We start from the raw sequence: 16,596 nt of genomic DNA on the forward strand, positions 1-16,596 counted from the left end.
AGTTCTAGTCAAAGAACTTGGGTTTGCAAAAGATTCTGCTGAGATTTGAGGCTGGGGCATCAGTAGCCAAAATGTCAAGAAGAATCATTGTGCTTTTCTGCATGATCTTAGTTCTCATTCAATAAACAGATTTAAAAAAATAATTTATTTTGGAAACTCAAGAGCAATGAAATAACTAAGGCAGTATAAAATACACTTGTTTGAGGTCCACAAGGTGAATTCTGTGATTCCTTCCTGGGTGTTTGTGGGTCCTGACACATGAGCGAGTATATGTTCACTGACATCCTAGAGGGTCAGAAGGAGAAGTAACTGCTCCTAACAGCATTGCATTTTAAAGGCAGGCCTCCAGGTTGGTTCCCCACAATTCCCTGTACTATTTGCCAAGAGATGTGAATGGCCAATCTTTAACCTGATTATTGAACTCTCTTTCATTCTTCTATCATCCAAAATCAGTTTTCTTTTCTATGATCAGTTGTATGTACAACTTCAAAATTGTTATTTATATTCAGGCTGAACAGTGCAAAAAAATCATGCAGAAGGGTGAATTTGTAGAATGACTTTACACCGATTTGTGCCTCTCACCCATCCATCCCCAAATGAGGGGATCCCTCAGCCACAGCAGCGTGAAAAGAGGGTGAAGGGGCAAGGATTTCCTATCAAGGTGAAATCTGTGCTGCATAACTCACCTTGTGTCCATCCCAAGAACATCTCCTGGATTTCTGTGCTCTGTCCCAGAATCACTAATGTGGAGCTAGCCTTGTCCTCTTCCTTTATTGGGGTGGTACAGGGTAGAGTTACAAGACCCGAAACAGGGTAAGTATAGAGTAAGCAGGAGAACGAATCTAGGAGAACCTAGGAGAAAAACCAAATTGGCTTGAACTGCAACTCCGCCCCTCATTATAGATGGAAATAGACACCTAGTGAGCACCTGCTCTGTGTTGGAAACTTCACATAAACTCATTCAGTTGTTAAATAAGAAGAGATGAAGGAACAAAAAGTGTCCCTTCTATAGCTGGTGCACAGCAGGGAAGAAAGCCGCTGAAGCAATTGCCACAAAGCAATTAAGGAAACAAGGGGTTTTTTTAATAGGTTTTGTTTCGTATATTGTGCGAGAAATCGGGTTGACTTTGGTGAACCTGATTCTGTGACAACAGCAAACTCTGCATGCGTGCTCCGCGCTTGGTGTGTGTTCGTCAAGCAGTGTGGTAGCTACCCTCAACCTAAGATAGTATGCGGCATATTGGTTGTGACTCTGGAAATCAGGGTGTCAGTTCTGTTTTCCAGAAGGAAAAGATGTCACAGTCGTTTCTGAGCGATGTGCTGTGAGACCACCCGATGGAAGAGAAAAAACAGCTCTTTAACTGTGCTTCTACTTACTGAACTTCTGAATGTTTACTGGAATGTGGTCAATTATTAGACAACTTAATTATCAGAAAAGACATGTTTCTAACTTAGTCTCCTCATCCTTTTCTGTCTTTCCCTGTGACTCAGGAGGAAGGACGCTGGCTTCCTAACCTACAAGGATCACCTGCCGGTAAGCCAGGTGGTGGTTGGAGATACCGACCGGCAAGGTTCAGAAGCCAAACTGAGCGTGGGTCCCCTGCGCTGCCAAGGAGACAGTAAGTTTGCCCAGCAGCTGTGGCTTGCACTTCCATGTCAGTTTTAAATAGCGTTTCCCAGCTAAAATCAGAGGATGGCAGAAAACAGACTTGCTCGTCTGTAACTCCTAAAGAAACATCATGGGATGCAGATAGAGCCAAATGAAGAGCTAGATAGACCTTAAGACATAGAGGAGAGTGACAGCCACACAGTCTCCAGTACGGGAGCCTAGATTTGGACATAAAATGTGGATATCCATCTTCTTTGTATATTCGTATGTTACGAGTTTGACTACCTAAATTGATGGTGATGTAAATAGCCAGGCTAATAGCATAAAAGTGGCACTCGACAGCTGTGAGACCACTGAGTGCTGCTGTTAATGCCATTAGCGTGGCTATTTATATCACCATAAACTCAGTTTATGGTGATATAAATAGTAGCATTGTGGCTTAACGTATCATTGTAAACTTGGATTATGGCCATATAAAGTTTGACATTAGTGCTATCAAATTTCATCATCATCAGAGCTTGATGGTCCCTTGTAAGTCAAAGATTGCTTCTGTAAGCACGTCTTGCTTTCAGGATTTGGCACCACAGAGAGGAATTCGGGGCTCCTCGCTTGGACCGTGGGAGGTCAGGGATTAGAGTGATGATCCCACCTAATTAAGGGCACCGTTAGGGTTTTATGTTGTTTGGTACCCTTCAGTGTGCTTCATGTGCCATCAGAGGGGAACCGCGACAGGTTCTACGGGGCTTCTGCAACGAGCATCCTGGGTGTCATTTCCCCTCTTCTTTGCACACATGATTTGGGTGACTCCTCTGGGAGTTCTCTGCTTTTGTGACCGTGTGCTAGGCATCAGGAGACCTAAATTCTATTCCCTGAATAACTGACTTGCCAGGAGACCTCAGGCAAACCCTTCCATTTTCTCGGCTGCAGTAATGAGGATACCACCTGCGTCCCAACGCCTCCTGGGGAGGCCATAAAGATTTTAGTGCCTGGATCAGGATTCCTCCAAGCAAAGCATTCCGTGAGATGGAATATTATTACCACTTCCATAAATCAAGGGAGAATTAGACCTGCTCGATGGAATAAATTATTGCATCCACTCCAAGAGGTGTCCTAAGGACTGTAACAATGCATGCTTAACTGTTTATTCCTTTGTAAATCGGGGCCATCTGCAGTTAAGCAATGCAATGTTCCTGATACAAAAGAGAGATGGAGTCTGTACTGATTTTCTTCTTCTTACACAGAGAAAATGAAAATACTACCTTTAAAACTGAGACTTTTCAAAAGGTCTTTATGATGCATTTATTAAACAATAATACTTCATTTGTTTAGTCAGGCTTAGAAGAACAGTACAAGAAGAATGTTGGTTTCAACTGCTTGAGAAAAAGATAGCGACATAAAATAATAATAAATATGCATTTTTAAACAAGTTTTTTGAGAGATGGACTATAATGTCACTCTCAAAATGGGCAGGTTCTCTTGTGTTGACTAATGAAAATCAGTTTTATTATGGCATAATTACTCATTAATATATAAAGGTAAAATATTTCTCACTTATCAATTTTAATTTCGAAGTTAGCTTTGAATTAGAGAAAAGATTCCCATTCAGTAATTAAAAAATGCCACTTCTGTTAAGTTTGCATTCTCCGCTTCCGCAGCCCGGGGTTCACAGCTTCGGATTCCAGGTGTGGACCTAGCACTGGTCCTCAAGCCCTGCTGTGGTGGCATCCCACATAAAATAGAGGAAGATGGCACAGATGTTAGCTCAGTGGCAATCTTCTTCAAGTAAAGAGAGAAAGATTGGCAACAGATGTTAGCTCAGGGCCAATCTTCCTCACACACGCACACACACACACAAATCCCACTTCTGCAAACTTTTACTACCAATCTTAAAGAGGAGGTTCCAGTTATGTGGGACTGTATTAACCATTTATGGCTAATAGTAGCTTGTTTTCTCATAATCAATACATCAGTCCTCAGGAAGAATTTATTATGTGTATGTTATTTGTCCGGCACTTTACTAGGTACACTGGGGAATAAGAAAAAAGAGGTTCAAACTTTGTTTTGAGAAATGCACATGAAGAAATATTGGAAAACACAAAATGCTTTATAATTTAATATTAGATTTTGTGATATAAAACTATTGCAACTGATGCTCAAGAAAGGAGTGATAGGCAGTATATTTCAGGCAGCTTTATACTTAAAAAGAGAAAATAGGAAAAGCATGGTGGTCAATGTTCATTTGCATTTCTTTTCCAAGGCCTTTGTTCTTACAGACATTTTTCGGACCCGTTGGTAAAACAAAGAGCCATCTTATTCATTGACACTGCGTGGTCTCAGGACACTTCTAGTGCTGCAGCTTCAGCAAGACACTTTTAAACCATGTTTTACCTGGTACTTCATGCAAACAAAAGCACAGTTAGTATTTAATTTCAATTACTTGAAATACTTTTGTGTCTGAGAGACAGAGGGAGAAATCTTTCTTTTTCACAGGCAAGTGAGAATGCTATACCTCATGCCTGAATTGCCAGCCAGCAGTCAGCAGTTCTGATGCCCAGCTTCCCTTTAAGAATGTTCTAGCACGGACACGTTGATGCTAAAGTGCTCCACGTCATAGCATCTTCCAGGTTTTACACATGCATGATTTCCTTAGACACTTACCGCCCCCCATGAGGCAGGTAAGGTAAATATCAGCCTTTCTGGTTTACAAATGAACACAGTATTTCTTTTAAAATGTCATTTACACAACAAATTTCTGTGCAGGCTTACACCCTCTGGGAGGCTCCAGGAGGAAAGATGGAGCAGAGAATATAAACAGCTTTCTCTGCGCAAGGTCAGGGTTCTTTCCCTGAAGCCATTCTCTTCCCTTAGTCGATTGCTGATGAAATTTAAATATTTTAAAAATAAGTCATTTGGGTCTTATCCCACCACTGGCTCCACCTACCCACAGTTACCAATATAGCATGAATGGTGGGGGCTTTAAATTCCAATTTTTATACTTTAAAAAGTGGTACAGTGCATTTATCCTGTTGTTTATAGAGATTAACTTACTTTGTGTCATTTACTGAAGTCGGTGCAAAGCTACAGTTTAAAAAACTCAATCCGTTATTGGAAAATATCTCTCTACTTGAGGAACTGAGCGATGACAGCCCTGCGAAGCTGTCTCTTGAATGAAGTCCCTGTTCTATCCCCAAGTCTTAGAGAATGAAACCATTTTTGTGGGCTCTGCCCAACCGTTTCAGCAGTTTTCGTTGATTTCGTCATGCCTGCTGAGTTCCATTTTTACTTTGATTCATATGAACTCATAGACTCATGTAATCAAAATGGTAACGAAAATCACTGAGTTCCACTCAGGTCTCCTTGCACTTCCCGTATAGTTCTGTAAAATGCTTATGCCCTTATAGTTTTTCGTTTTGTGTGTTTTTTTGGTATTTTGGTTTTGCAATTGTATTCAAATGGAAACCTCGGATCTAAAGAAACTGAAGGTGTGACTGGTGATGGATAGCTAGCTAAGATAAAAAGTGTGGTAAAATTACAAATTCCCCTCTTAAACCACATGTTCTCCCCTAGGAAGAAACAAAAGAGCTTTTTAAAGGATCTAAATCACTGACAGAGTAGAAATGGTTTTCAAATTTAAATAGACAATCATTTTGGAGGGGGTGGCCAAACTTTTACAGAATTAGTTCAGAAGTGAAATATTTTGGATTTTGGAGTTGCAACTCTTATTTGTACTATATATATAGTGAACATAATTAATTATGGAAATAGAGTTTTTGCTAGGTAATGAGGTAAAAATTGCCCGTTCCACCTCTAGAGATACAGGGGCTTTAAACAATTAATTAGGAGGGAGTTTGCTATAAAAGCACGTGTTTTCAAAACCCCTGGGTAGAAACGATTCAGGAAAACGTGTTATTCAAGGACTTCCTGCGAGTCCCCACTGGAAACCTGCTCCGGCTGCGAGCTTAGGCAAGCAGAGCGCTCGAGTCACGCTGGAGGTTTAAGATGTAAATTCAATTTCTTCGAGCTACAGAGGTGACTCAGAGAGGCCAAGAAGAAAAGGTAGAGTAGACAACACGTCCAGTTCAGGAACACTCGGAGGGCAGACATGAAGCCGAAGGTGAAAGGAATGCAGGTGGTGATGGAGTTCTAGCCGAATGATACTGGACATTTGTTCTTTGGGAAAGTCATCATATGTGCCAGAGTAATACAAAGGCTGGAGTCTCTTTACTGCAAGAATTTTACAAACCAGGACCATAACCAGCCATTCCCTTACCAAGAAAGGCAGGGCAACGACTGGGTCTACACATTGTTTCTCTACAGATAAGACATTTCCAGTGGAGATGGATATGAGGGTCATTCTCCACAGGACAAGCCCAGGGGCACACACTGGCCACTCCATCTCCCTGTGAGCGTTTGCATGAGACAGACTCGGCGCAGTGCAAGGGGACTGGACAAGGAGGGGCAGCTGCTCCCAGAGCTCAGCAAGCTATTTAGATTGTGAGAGGAAGCTGCTCCCGGGCTCCAGAGGACAGTAGAGAGTTTGCTTATTCCCTTTCGCTTTGCTGCTTCCGGCTTGGAAGAGACAAGAAAGGGAAAGGACCCAGCATGCAGGTTGTAAACCAAGCATTTAGATTCGTTTCCTCTCCTGACCCTCCCAACATCCTGTGTGAGGTGGTATCTTTGACTCGAGTGAACCAATGAGAAAACAGAACCAGGGGATTAAGCGGTTTCAGGGTTTCAGGGCTGAAGCCAGAAGGTCCGCGTGGTTCCAGAGCAGATCCTAGAATGGATAAAATTTGATCACTCTTAGTAATTATTTCCTCAGAAGGTGCTCCAAATTCTTTTCTTCTCCCCATTTCTTCCCACAAAGGGTAGCTACGTATCCTTGCCTTGTGAATAGCTAAAAGCAAGAGCCAAGAGTCACAACATTGTAACGGTGGCAGAGTCTGAGCGATCAAGCAGCTCAGGCCTCTCATTTTACACACATGCAGCTTGGGTCTCAGAGATTAAGTGACCTGCCCTGGGCGTCTCAGCTGGTTTGTGGCAAAGCACGTGGCGGGATAGTGTGACGGGAGCCTTCATCTTTAGTGACCCCCATGGCCAAGATGAATGTTAAGATGCAGAGGGACCTTTGACCTGAAACTCTGACCTGAGTCCCTGCCCGTCAACTGCTGGCCAGCGCAGTCATGTGGTGCGGAGCTCCTGGTTCAATCCCACTGTGGTGTCAACCATCTGGGAACCCTGACAGAACACCCGCGACCACAGGCATGAGGGATCAGTGGCAACAAGTTGGTGACTTCTATTTTTTCTTTTACTTCTAGTTCTAGCAGTTTTTTGGTGGATAGCAGAAAGCAGAAAAAAAAAGCTGGAGTGATGTGTAGAAACCATTAAACTCTCTTTTTTTCTTAATGTCCCAGCCTCCGCTGCTATTGCCAAGGGCTACTACCAGCTGAGAGGCAGGAGTAACTCTAAGAAGCAGCAGAAATAGTGATATTTTCAACATCGAAACCTAGGCTGGTTCCCATTAAAGGATGGAGCCCTGTAGGCATGTCTGAGGGCAACTCCAATTACAAAGGCAGCACAAGCAGGAAGAAGGACGCCTTCGCTTGGGGCTTCTAGACTCCAGAGTGACTCTAACAATTAGAAGAAATAGACAACTCCCTGGGAAGAATAAGCTCTTTTATATTATTTGGCAATTCAGCTTTAACGGCAAACTCACTGTGGGAGTAGAAAGTAAAATTAGTTACAGTTTGGGGGAAAAAAAGGTGTTTCTATTTTACAATAGATGTGGTTTGTGTGTGTGTGACTGACTTTCCCACTTGTCCTTTCAAACGCGGCTTGTATCTGGAGGAATCCTCACAGCCCACAGGGGAGATCTGTCTGCTGAGTGAGTCCTGCTTCCTCTTTGTCCCCTCCCTGGGTACCCGTCCCTCCCCTGAACTTGACACTCTGCAGAAGTAACAGGAACCCAGATGCAGAAGGAACTTTGTTCTGTAAATTGAATCCGCTTCGTTGGGCTCCCCTGCTGAGCTTTCCAAGCGATCTCTCTACTGTTTGCAGAAGACTCAGGCTTGTTCTGTTTGTTCTAAGAATTCCCGGTGTGGAGTACACTTGGAATCAAGAAAAATCCTAGGTGAAACAGATGCTGACCTACTCCAGAATCAGCTCCTGGAATCTAATTCAACCTAATAAACTTCACTGAGCAAACCGGGGCATGGCCCCCATCCTGGATCAGTTTGTGTTTTATTGAAGATGAAAATTTTAACCAAGTGGAATGGGAGTTTGAATAGAGCTTGGAGGCCTTGTATGTTAGTGCTTTATAAGCCTAGAATTCACCTGGAGATCTTGGTAAAAGGCAGATTTTGATTCAGGAAGTCTGGGCCAGGACTTGAGATGCTGCAAAGTGATGCTGCTGCCACTGGCCAGTGGACCCCACTTTGAGTAACAGTTATGGAGCAGCATATTGAATAGGATAGACTTTGGAATCACACACATCTGAGTCCAAACCTGAGCTCCCTCCTTCACTGTCCATGTGCCTTTAGACAAGTTCCTTAACCTCTCTGGGCTTCCACTCCCACCCACAACCTTCCCTCAACTGCGAATGAGAATAATGCTAACCACATCGCCGAGTTCTTGTAAAGCCTAATTCCCCACAGTCCTTGCACCTGGGCAGTGCTCTCTAAGTGTTATCACCATCTTTATTATCACGTTCATTCATTGTGGAAAGAGTGACAGGCTGGGTATCAGAAAAGCTCTGCCTGGCCCTCTGTTCTGTATTCTACTGTCCATTCCCTTTACCCTTGACTCTGTACCTATTCTTGGAGAAGGCCTGCTCTGTGTCATGGCTGAGAGTGTGGCATCTAGCCGTTAGCTTCTTCCTAATTTGGAGGTGGCGGTCACAATACCTGCTTAGAGCTCAGTTGCATTTGCTGGGTTCCCAGGGTGACATTCTTCTGTGTAAATGGTGCCTCGTTTGCTGACTGCAGATGGATACTACCACCTTCACTTGCTGCCATCTTTTGAAACTGCCCTTGGAGAACGTGGAGACCCTAAGAGAACACACGAAGAACCCAGTGATGTACACAGTGCTCTCCATCCCAAGGACAACCACAAAAGGCAGCCTTTCACCTAGATCAGGAGTCAGCAAACTTTTTCTATAAAAGCCCAGACAGGAAATATTTTAGCCTTTCGGGCCGTACAGGCTCTGTCACAACTGCTTAACCGGGTATTGTGAAAGGTGCCATAGACAATATGTCAACGAGCGGGTGTGGCTGGATTCTAATAAAATTTTTGCAGAAGCAGGTGGCAGGCTGGATTTGACCTGAGGCCATAGTTTGCTGACCCCTGACCTAGATATTTTAAAACTTTTGAAAACTTGGAAAAGTGTATATGATTTGAAAAAAATGTGTAGAATTATGGCAGAATTTCTGCTGTTTTAATCCAGATTTTATCCGTTTTTCAAATTTAGTCATAGTAACTTTGCAATTCATCCACCGATGATATTGAGCAGGATTCATCTCCCCTTCAGCTCTGTTCTCATCTTTCTCTGTGCGCACTCGTATTTTAGCCTAGATGTATACAGTACCTTCTATCTATATGCCCCGCAATGGTCTGAGGCACTTTGTGAATATAAAGGGTAAAACCACATCTCCTGTCCTCAAGGAGCCTACGGGAAAGTTGGCAATCAAGACGCAAACACTCCAGACTGAACTTCATGTTCACCATCATAATTGTTTTCCCCACCTAATATCCAGGGTGACTTTTCAGAGCTATAAATCAGATTATAGCATTTTTTGACTTCTAACCATCCAATAGCTTCCCATCACTCTGAAAATACAGACTCCTTATCAGATGCTCCAACGCTGTGTGTGATCTGTCCCCGCCCAACAGTCCTTCATTCCAGCCCCACTGGTCTCGTATCTCCAACATGCTATGTTTGTTGCCACCTTGAAACTTTTATTGGTGGTTTCTTCTGCCTGGAATCGTCTCCTCCCGAGCCTCACGGGGATGCATGTCTCAGCTTCGATGTTAATTCTTCCAAGAGGCCTTCCTTGCCCACTCAGCTAATGTCGCCGCCCCCACCTCACCACTGCCCTTTCTACTGCCTTAGTAGAGCTCACAGCCATCTGAGATTATCTCAGCCCAGAGGCAGAATAGATTTCACCGTCCCTAACAAGACTGCTTTTCTTCAGACACAGACCACAAGTTTGAGGGGTTCCCACTATCCCCTCAGGATCAATAATTTACTAGAATGATTCACAGAACTCAGGAAAGCACTATACTTAAGATTAAAGTTTTATTATAAAGGGTACAAATCAGGACTAGCTGGATGAAAAAATGCATAGGGTTAGGGCTAGGAGGGTCTCAAACATGGAGCTCCTGGGTCCTCTCTTTGTGGAGGGAGGATATGTCACCCTCCTAGCACCTCAGTGTGTGTCACCAACCCGCTCACTGAGCTTTGGGTGCCCAGAATTTTTACTGGGGCTTCATTACATAGGTGTGACTGAATAAATCATTGGCCATGTGATGAATTCAATCTCCAGCCTCCTTTCCCTCTCCCTGGAGATGGGCTGATTTCTCGTGGCTCTAAGTCCCATCCCTCTAATCCTATCCATTGTTCGTCTTTCTGGCTTGAAACTATCTAGGGGGCCCACCATGAGTCAGCTCATTAGCATAAACCATCAGGGCCGACAGCGAAGAACAAAGACACTCCTATCACCCAGAAAATTCCAAGGGTCTAGAAGCTCCATTGCAGGAACTTGGGATAAAGACCAGATAAAGTATTTATTGCACAGCAATCTCTGTTCTCTATTTGTTAGCACTATTATTGCCCTCGCCCCCAAGAACAGATGGGATCTAGGGCAGAGATCTATATCCAGGTGCCAGGGACAGTGCCTGCCACATTGAGAACTCAAATATGAGTTCATTAAATGAATACAAAAGGTTAAATAACCACAAAAGATTTAAATAAGCATTTCAGACTATCAATGGAGGCAGTACAGTGAGGCACTTCATGACAAATGCAGAAAACTTGCACAGACAATAATTGCAAGAGGGGGCCCACGAGAGGAGCCATCGCTTGATTTATATGCAGAACTATTTTTAACCTCGACAAGGATTTTGCACATTTATTCATCTTAACTAAATGAAAACTTTTATTCCTTTGTACCTTGAAAATCCCTTGAATCCGATGATTATCTTCAAATTAAGGATTAAAATAAAAACTCTTTTGCTGAGTTTTTATATTTTCTCTGGCATTTCTAAATTAAGATGCAAGTGAAGTTTTAAATTTATAGAACTCATTGTTTAATCTAAATTAGATTAACCCCCCCCCCCTCCCGGCCCTTCAGAGATCCAAGCAGGCAGTTCCACACTTTTGTTTATCCCTGTCTCAAGGTTATTACTGACAAATTACAATTAGTCAGTACGTACTTCAAACCTATTGTTAGGGTACTAAGCTCTGAGCTATAAACTACCTCACTCTGGCATAATTAAAACCATGTTCCAGTTCACCTGGTTTATGATTCCTACTTGGCTTTTTATAAAGCTTCTTTTCACAATCCTAACTACACGCAGGCCTTGGAAACTCAGGCACTTTAAGAAAACTTTTTAAATAGCTTCTTGAAGTTTGCTGACAATCTTATTACCGTCATCAGGATTTTTAAAAAGTTGTACTAAACTATTGCAAACATTATATAAGACTTGTATTATTATCTTTAAAATAAATCCTAATTCAAATTCACCGGGTGTGCACATAGGAAACATTGCATTTGAATTTGTATTCACTTATTGGCATGATAAACTGCTCCTTAGGACTAGATGAACATTCCCAAAGTAAAAAGAAAAGGGGGCTCTCACGTCCTATCCATCATTTTTGTCTTTGAGCCAGTCCAATAGTCAATGTCCTAAAGTAAATGGACACCTTCAAGCTGCCTGTAAGGAGGAAAATATCAGTTGCTAGACCAACACTTAATCAAGAATCTCTCTCAATCCTTAAGTGTGAACAGAAAAACTAGACTCAGCGAGGGTGGCTTGGTCTTTTGTTGAAGGACTGGTTGTTTGCCCCTTAAGATTCTCTCTGTGACTCTTCTGTTCAGGGTTTTTCTTGATTTACTCAAGCTTTAGACAATGAAGTAGCTGACAAGCTTTTCTGTAATCCCTGTATCTGATGCTTTAAGCGTTCCTTAATTCAATTCCAGTAGATTAGCCTAATCAGTTTTGTTTTATGGTATTTAGACCTTTAGAATTTAATTCTATTGTACTGAGTAGGACGCAGATTAGGACTTGAACTTAAAATATGGCCTGTTATTTAACAGAAATGTGTCGCTGGTTTTCACCAGACTTAGAGTAGACATGGATGTCTCAGATAGTCTGCTCTGGTTTTCCTTTCCATTGTCATACCTGAGAACATGGTGTGACTGACTCAGGAAGTCAAGATTGCCATGGCACAACTGCATTTTCACTGGCTACTAGGATTATTCTTATGGTTTGAGCAAAGACGCTGAGTTAGCCCTGACTGCCTCAGTTTTCTTCAGACAAGGAAAAAAAACCAGAAAACGAAAAACTAGCACTTTTTATTAAATAACCTAACACCTTGGAAATGAATTTGTGAAAAGACAACATGACCCAAGAATTAGAACTAAGAAGACACCCTGATGCATTTTATTTCTTTACCTATGTAACTTTATTTATTCTTTACTTACGTATTTCAAGGAGATATCATGTTTGTCCTAATCTTTCAAATTTAAATATGGAAAAATACATCTGTTATTGTGTAAGTACAACAATAGTCTGATACACAAAAATTAAGTTTGGGTGTTTCTTTACCCACAGAACTGGCTTATGCTGATGACCCCAAAAAGAATTTGCTTGTATCTTGAACATCTATGGGATATAGGACCATAGTTCAGGGTAGCATCTGTAATAAAGCAAACTTTACAGCTTTCTTTGGAGTTGAGGAGAGAGAATGAGCTATTGATCCCACCCTGGGCCTTCGGTGGCCATATCACATCTGAAACTGGTCATTTACTGGTGGGCGGTGTTAAACCTGGACTTTATCTTATGACTCTACAAATCAGCGAATTATGTTTGATACGATAAGAGAACCCAACAAATTATCTCTGTTTGAAACATTAATTTTAGGACTCTATTCTTGAGAAAACTCCTAAATTATTTTTCTAACCCCTCTAACCTACCCAACTCCAGTAGCCAGGCTTCTTTCCCACCTGTTTACTTCCCTTTGCAAGGACCACCTAACAGAGAACCAAGAAAAAAATGGATGACGTTTATTTTTAGAAGAAAGTGATATATTCTCTACCATTTCTACTCTCATATAGATTTTCTCTCCCTTCTGGTACTGTTAAATACAGACACACACACACACAACCCAATGAAAATATGCTTACGCTCAGAATTTAGTTGTCCTTACTGCTGCTACAGTCACCTCAATCCTGGACCTACCTTAACCTCCTGGTAACCCCAGCACAAGGCTCAAAACTACTTGAGTTCAGTGTAGTTGGAGGAACTCTTCTTAGAAATGAGGAAGAAGGTAAAATGAGCTTAGAAGTCCGCCCTCCACTCTCCCACATGCCCTGGCACCAACAGGACTATGGAGGCGTGCACTGGAGTCAGCTCTGAGAATGCTCTGTGACCCAGTGGGTCTGGATCTACCCCAGGCTTAAACCCATAGTTTACGGCTTTGTCCCAAGGGGAAAAAAATCACCTTTCTTATTTAAAAGTTAAAACTATTGGGGAGGAAAAATGATTTTCCCTTTACCCTTCTAGGTTCTTAGCTGAGGCCACCCCCCATAATAAAAGACAGATCAATAGGAGAAAAACAAACAGAAAGTGTAATAGCATGTATACCTCCCGTTTACATGGGAGATGCCCAGGAAAACTGAGTAACTCTCCAAAATGGCCCAAGCCATCACCTTAAATATCATCTTCAGCTAAAGACAAAAGATGTTGGGGGAAGAAGGGGAGGCCGGTTAAGGGAGGTTACCAGGAAAAGCACAGTAAAGAAGGATAGGGTTGTTATGCAGATTTAAGTCCTTAGTTTCTCCATTGGTAAGTTTCTAGAAGGTACGCTTACAAATGGAGATTTCTCTTATAAATGTTAATTTCTCTTACAAAATGGTAACTTCTACTCGTTTTCAAAGCTTCTCCTGTGTCTGCTGTTTCTTAAAAATAATCAGCCTTAAATAATCAATGTGGCAAAAAGGCATATTTTAGGGTGGAAATTCTTCTCCCCTTCAAAACATTGAATTAATGATGAACTAATCCTTAAATCAGAACAAGTCTATGTATGAGTAGTTATAAATTCAATAATAAATTTGAGTCTGTGGCCTTTTGTACTGGTGTTTTCAGAAACATTTCATGCTATTTCACCCAAAAGCCATAAAGAGGTTAAGACAGAGGCGTCCTCTCTAAGAGCAGCTGTCTGCTGGGAGAGAAATAGAGCACTTAGGAGCCAGAGCTTGGCTTTCCTATGTTGGCTTGTTGGTTATTGTTCTGGAGTAGTGTTACTCAATGATTTTCCATGATGATAGAAATGTCCTTTAACCTGTGTTGTCCATATAGTAGCCACTCAAGTCGCCATTGAGCAATTGAAATGTCACTAGTATGACTGAGGATCTGAATTTTTAATTTTATTTAATTTTAGTTAGCTTAAATTTAAATAGCCACATGTAGCTAGTGGCCACCATATTGGACTACACAGCTTTAGAGCAACAGTGATAGGCCACGTTAGAGAACACGAGAACCTGTCTCTATCTGAAATTCAATCTTACCTGTGGCTACAAGTCAGCCTGCTCTGACCCTTCCTGGAGTAAAATAGGATTAAAGATGAAGGAGCAGAAAAGGTGGGATTTTTCCTTGGGGACTAAACCTAATGTCAGAAAAGACCAAAAAGTACCTGGGATAAATATCACTGCCTACAAGATATAGAGAGCATCTTCTCAGTGGCTCCGTAAGGTTCCCCATGTATCAGCCAGGAAACTGGGGAAAAATATAACATTATAACCACAAAATAAGTATTTTTTGTGGTGTGAGATTCCATTCCATTTATGAATTCTACTCTTGGAATAATTGGTCTGCCTATTATAGTGTGTTTAGAGGCTCTACTTCATCAATCTCATTCTATTAAATTTTTATTTTAATTTTGAAATACAGTACAATCTCAATTTTGCTTACCAGTCAAAAACAGAAATAACAGTATTTTGAAAAGAATATAGTTGCGTGACCTCAAACATAATATACATCACAAAATAAGATGGAAGCCTATAAGTAATTCTCAGGTTCAGCTGCCTGCGTAAGACTTCATATACATTCCCCAGACCTGTATTTTGCCAAGGAGAACTGCAAAGTAGGTGAGGTGTGCCCCTCCCACCACTTTCCCATTCCATGCCCCTTCTACCTCAAGGTCTCACAAGTGACACGGTCACCCCCCAACCCTTTTTTCTGACGCACATAACTGTGTCTCCTTTCTAGTCCACCAGTGAAATATTAGTCATTTTCAATTTAGGACTAAATATTAATGGTTCAGGGGAGGTGGTCTGAGAGGCTGTATGGAAGTGGAGCTGCTAAGGACTAGTTTAAGGCAATTGAGGAAACGGTGGAATGGGGAAGGTAAGTGCTAAGACCGAGTGTTTGTGTCCCGAAGTCCATATGTTGAAATCCTAACCCCCAGTGGATGGTATTAGGAGGCGGAGCTCCTGGGAGGCGACTAGGTCATGAGGATGGGATGGGATTTTTGCCTTTATAAAAGAGGCCCAACAGAGCCCCCTAGCCCTTTCTGCCATACTGGGACACAGTGACACGACGGCTGTCTATGAGGAAGCAGGCCCTCACCAGACACTGAACCTGCCAGCACCGTGATCTTGGACTTCCCAGCCTCCAGAACTGTGAGAAGTAAATGTTGCTTATAAATCACTCAGTTCATAGTATTTTTGTTACAGCAGCCTGAATGGACTAAGACAGTAAGGAACTATGTCCAGGGTCCCCAAGACCACTCCCAGGTTCAGGGATTCAGGAGGACTCACAAGAGTCGTGTAGAGTCGCACTCATGACTCTGATTCATTACAGTAAAAGGACACACAGCAAACTCCACAATGGGAAAAGACTCAGGGTGAAGTCTAGAGGACAGCAGGCACAAGCTTCCAGAGTCCTCTCCCAGTAGAGTCTCACAGGACACACTTAATCCCCCCACTTTCAGTTGTGACAACATGTGGGAAATGTGCCAACCAGAGAGTTCCCTGGAGACTCAGTGCCCAGAGTTTTTACTGGGGGCTGGTTAGGCCCCTGCCTGGCACGTCCCAAATTCCAGACTCCCAGGAAGAAAGCAGGTGTTCAGCACAAATCATGTTGTTGGTACAAACAGCGTAGGCACCATGAGGCCCTCTTGTTAGTTATCCTTTAACCTTGCCGGAATCTTAATTTCCAGACGCCAGCCTGGTAAAGGGGCCTTTGCAAGGATTAGCAGTCAGATCTGCTATGCTAACTATCTTCTGCACAGGAGCCCTCTCCTGCCTCTCCATTTGCTCCATCCGTGGACACCAAGCAGCACTTCTCCAGCCTAACAAAACTGCCCCTCGCCTTTCTCCACTGCTTCCCACCCCCTCCTCTGTGCACAGGACCCCATGTCTTCCTTCTGCCTTCGGCAGCCTTCTTACCCCACATCCAGATCTAGGACTTCACACTGCACTTCACACCCTGACTTCTCCCCACTTCAAACAACCCCTTCCCAAAATCTTAAAACCAGAGAGGAGAGGCCTGGAGTTTATGCTGTATCAAGTTCCGGAGCAGAGCTGTCTACGTAGTTTGCAAAGCCCCGTGCAAAATGAGAGTGCAGGACCCTGTAGGAAGAAAGGATTTAGGAAGTTAAGAAAGTATTAAGAATTTCAAAAGAGCAACAGCAGAGCCTTAAGCCAAGTGTGGGGCCCTTCTGAGGCTGCACAGGCCCCGCCCACATCACTGAGGCCTGGGCACAGGAT

General features: G+C 42.6%; 1 protein-coding gene across 1 annotated transcript in view; it reads left to right on the plus strand.

Moving 5' to 3' along the window:
* CNTNAP2 (contactin associated protein 2) overlaps positions 1–16,596 on the plus strand; it is a 1,871,069-nt gene that overhangs the window by 1,524,382 nt on the left and 330,091 nt on the right. The window contains exon 15 of the mRNA XM_070616681.1: positions 1,492–1,619. Within this exon, the coding sequence (XP_070472782.1) occupies positions 1,492–1,619 (128 nt within the window). The remainder of the gene's footprint in view (positions 1–1,491; positions 1,620–16,596) is intronic.

The sequence above is a fragment of the Equus przewalskii genome, chromosome 4 (genome assembly GCF_037783145.1).
Source record: "Equus przewalskii isolate Varuska chromosome 4, EquPr2, whole genome shotgun sequence".
Classification (NCBI taxonomy): domain Eukaryota; kingdom Metazoa; phylum Chordata; class Mammalia; order Perissodactyla; family Equidae; genus Equus; species Equus przewalskii.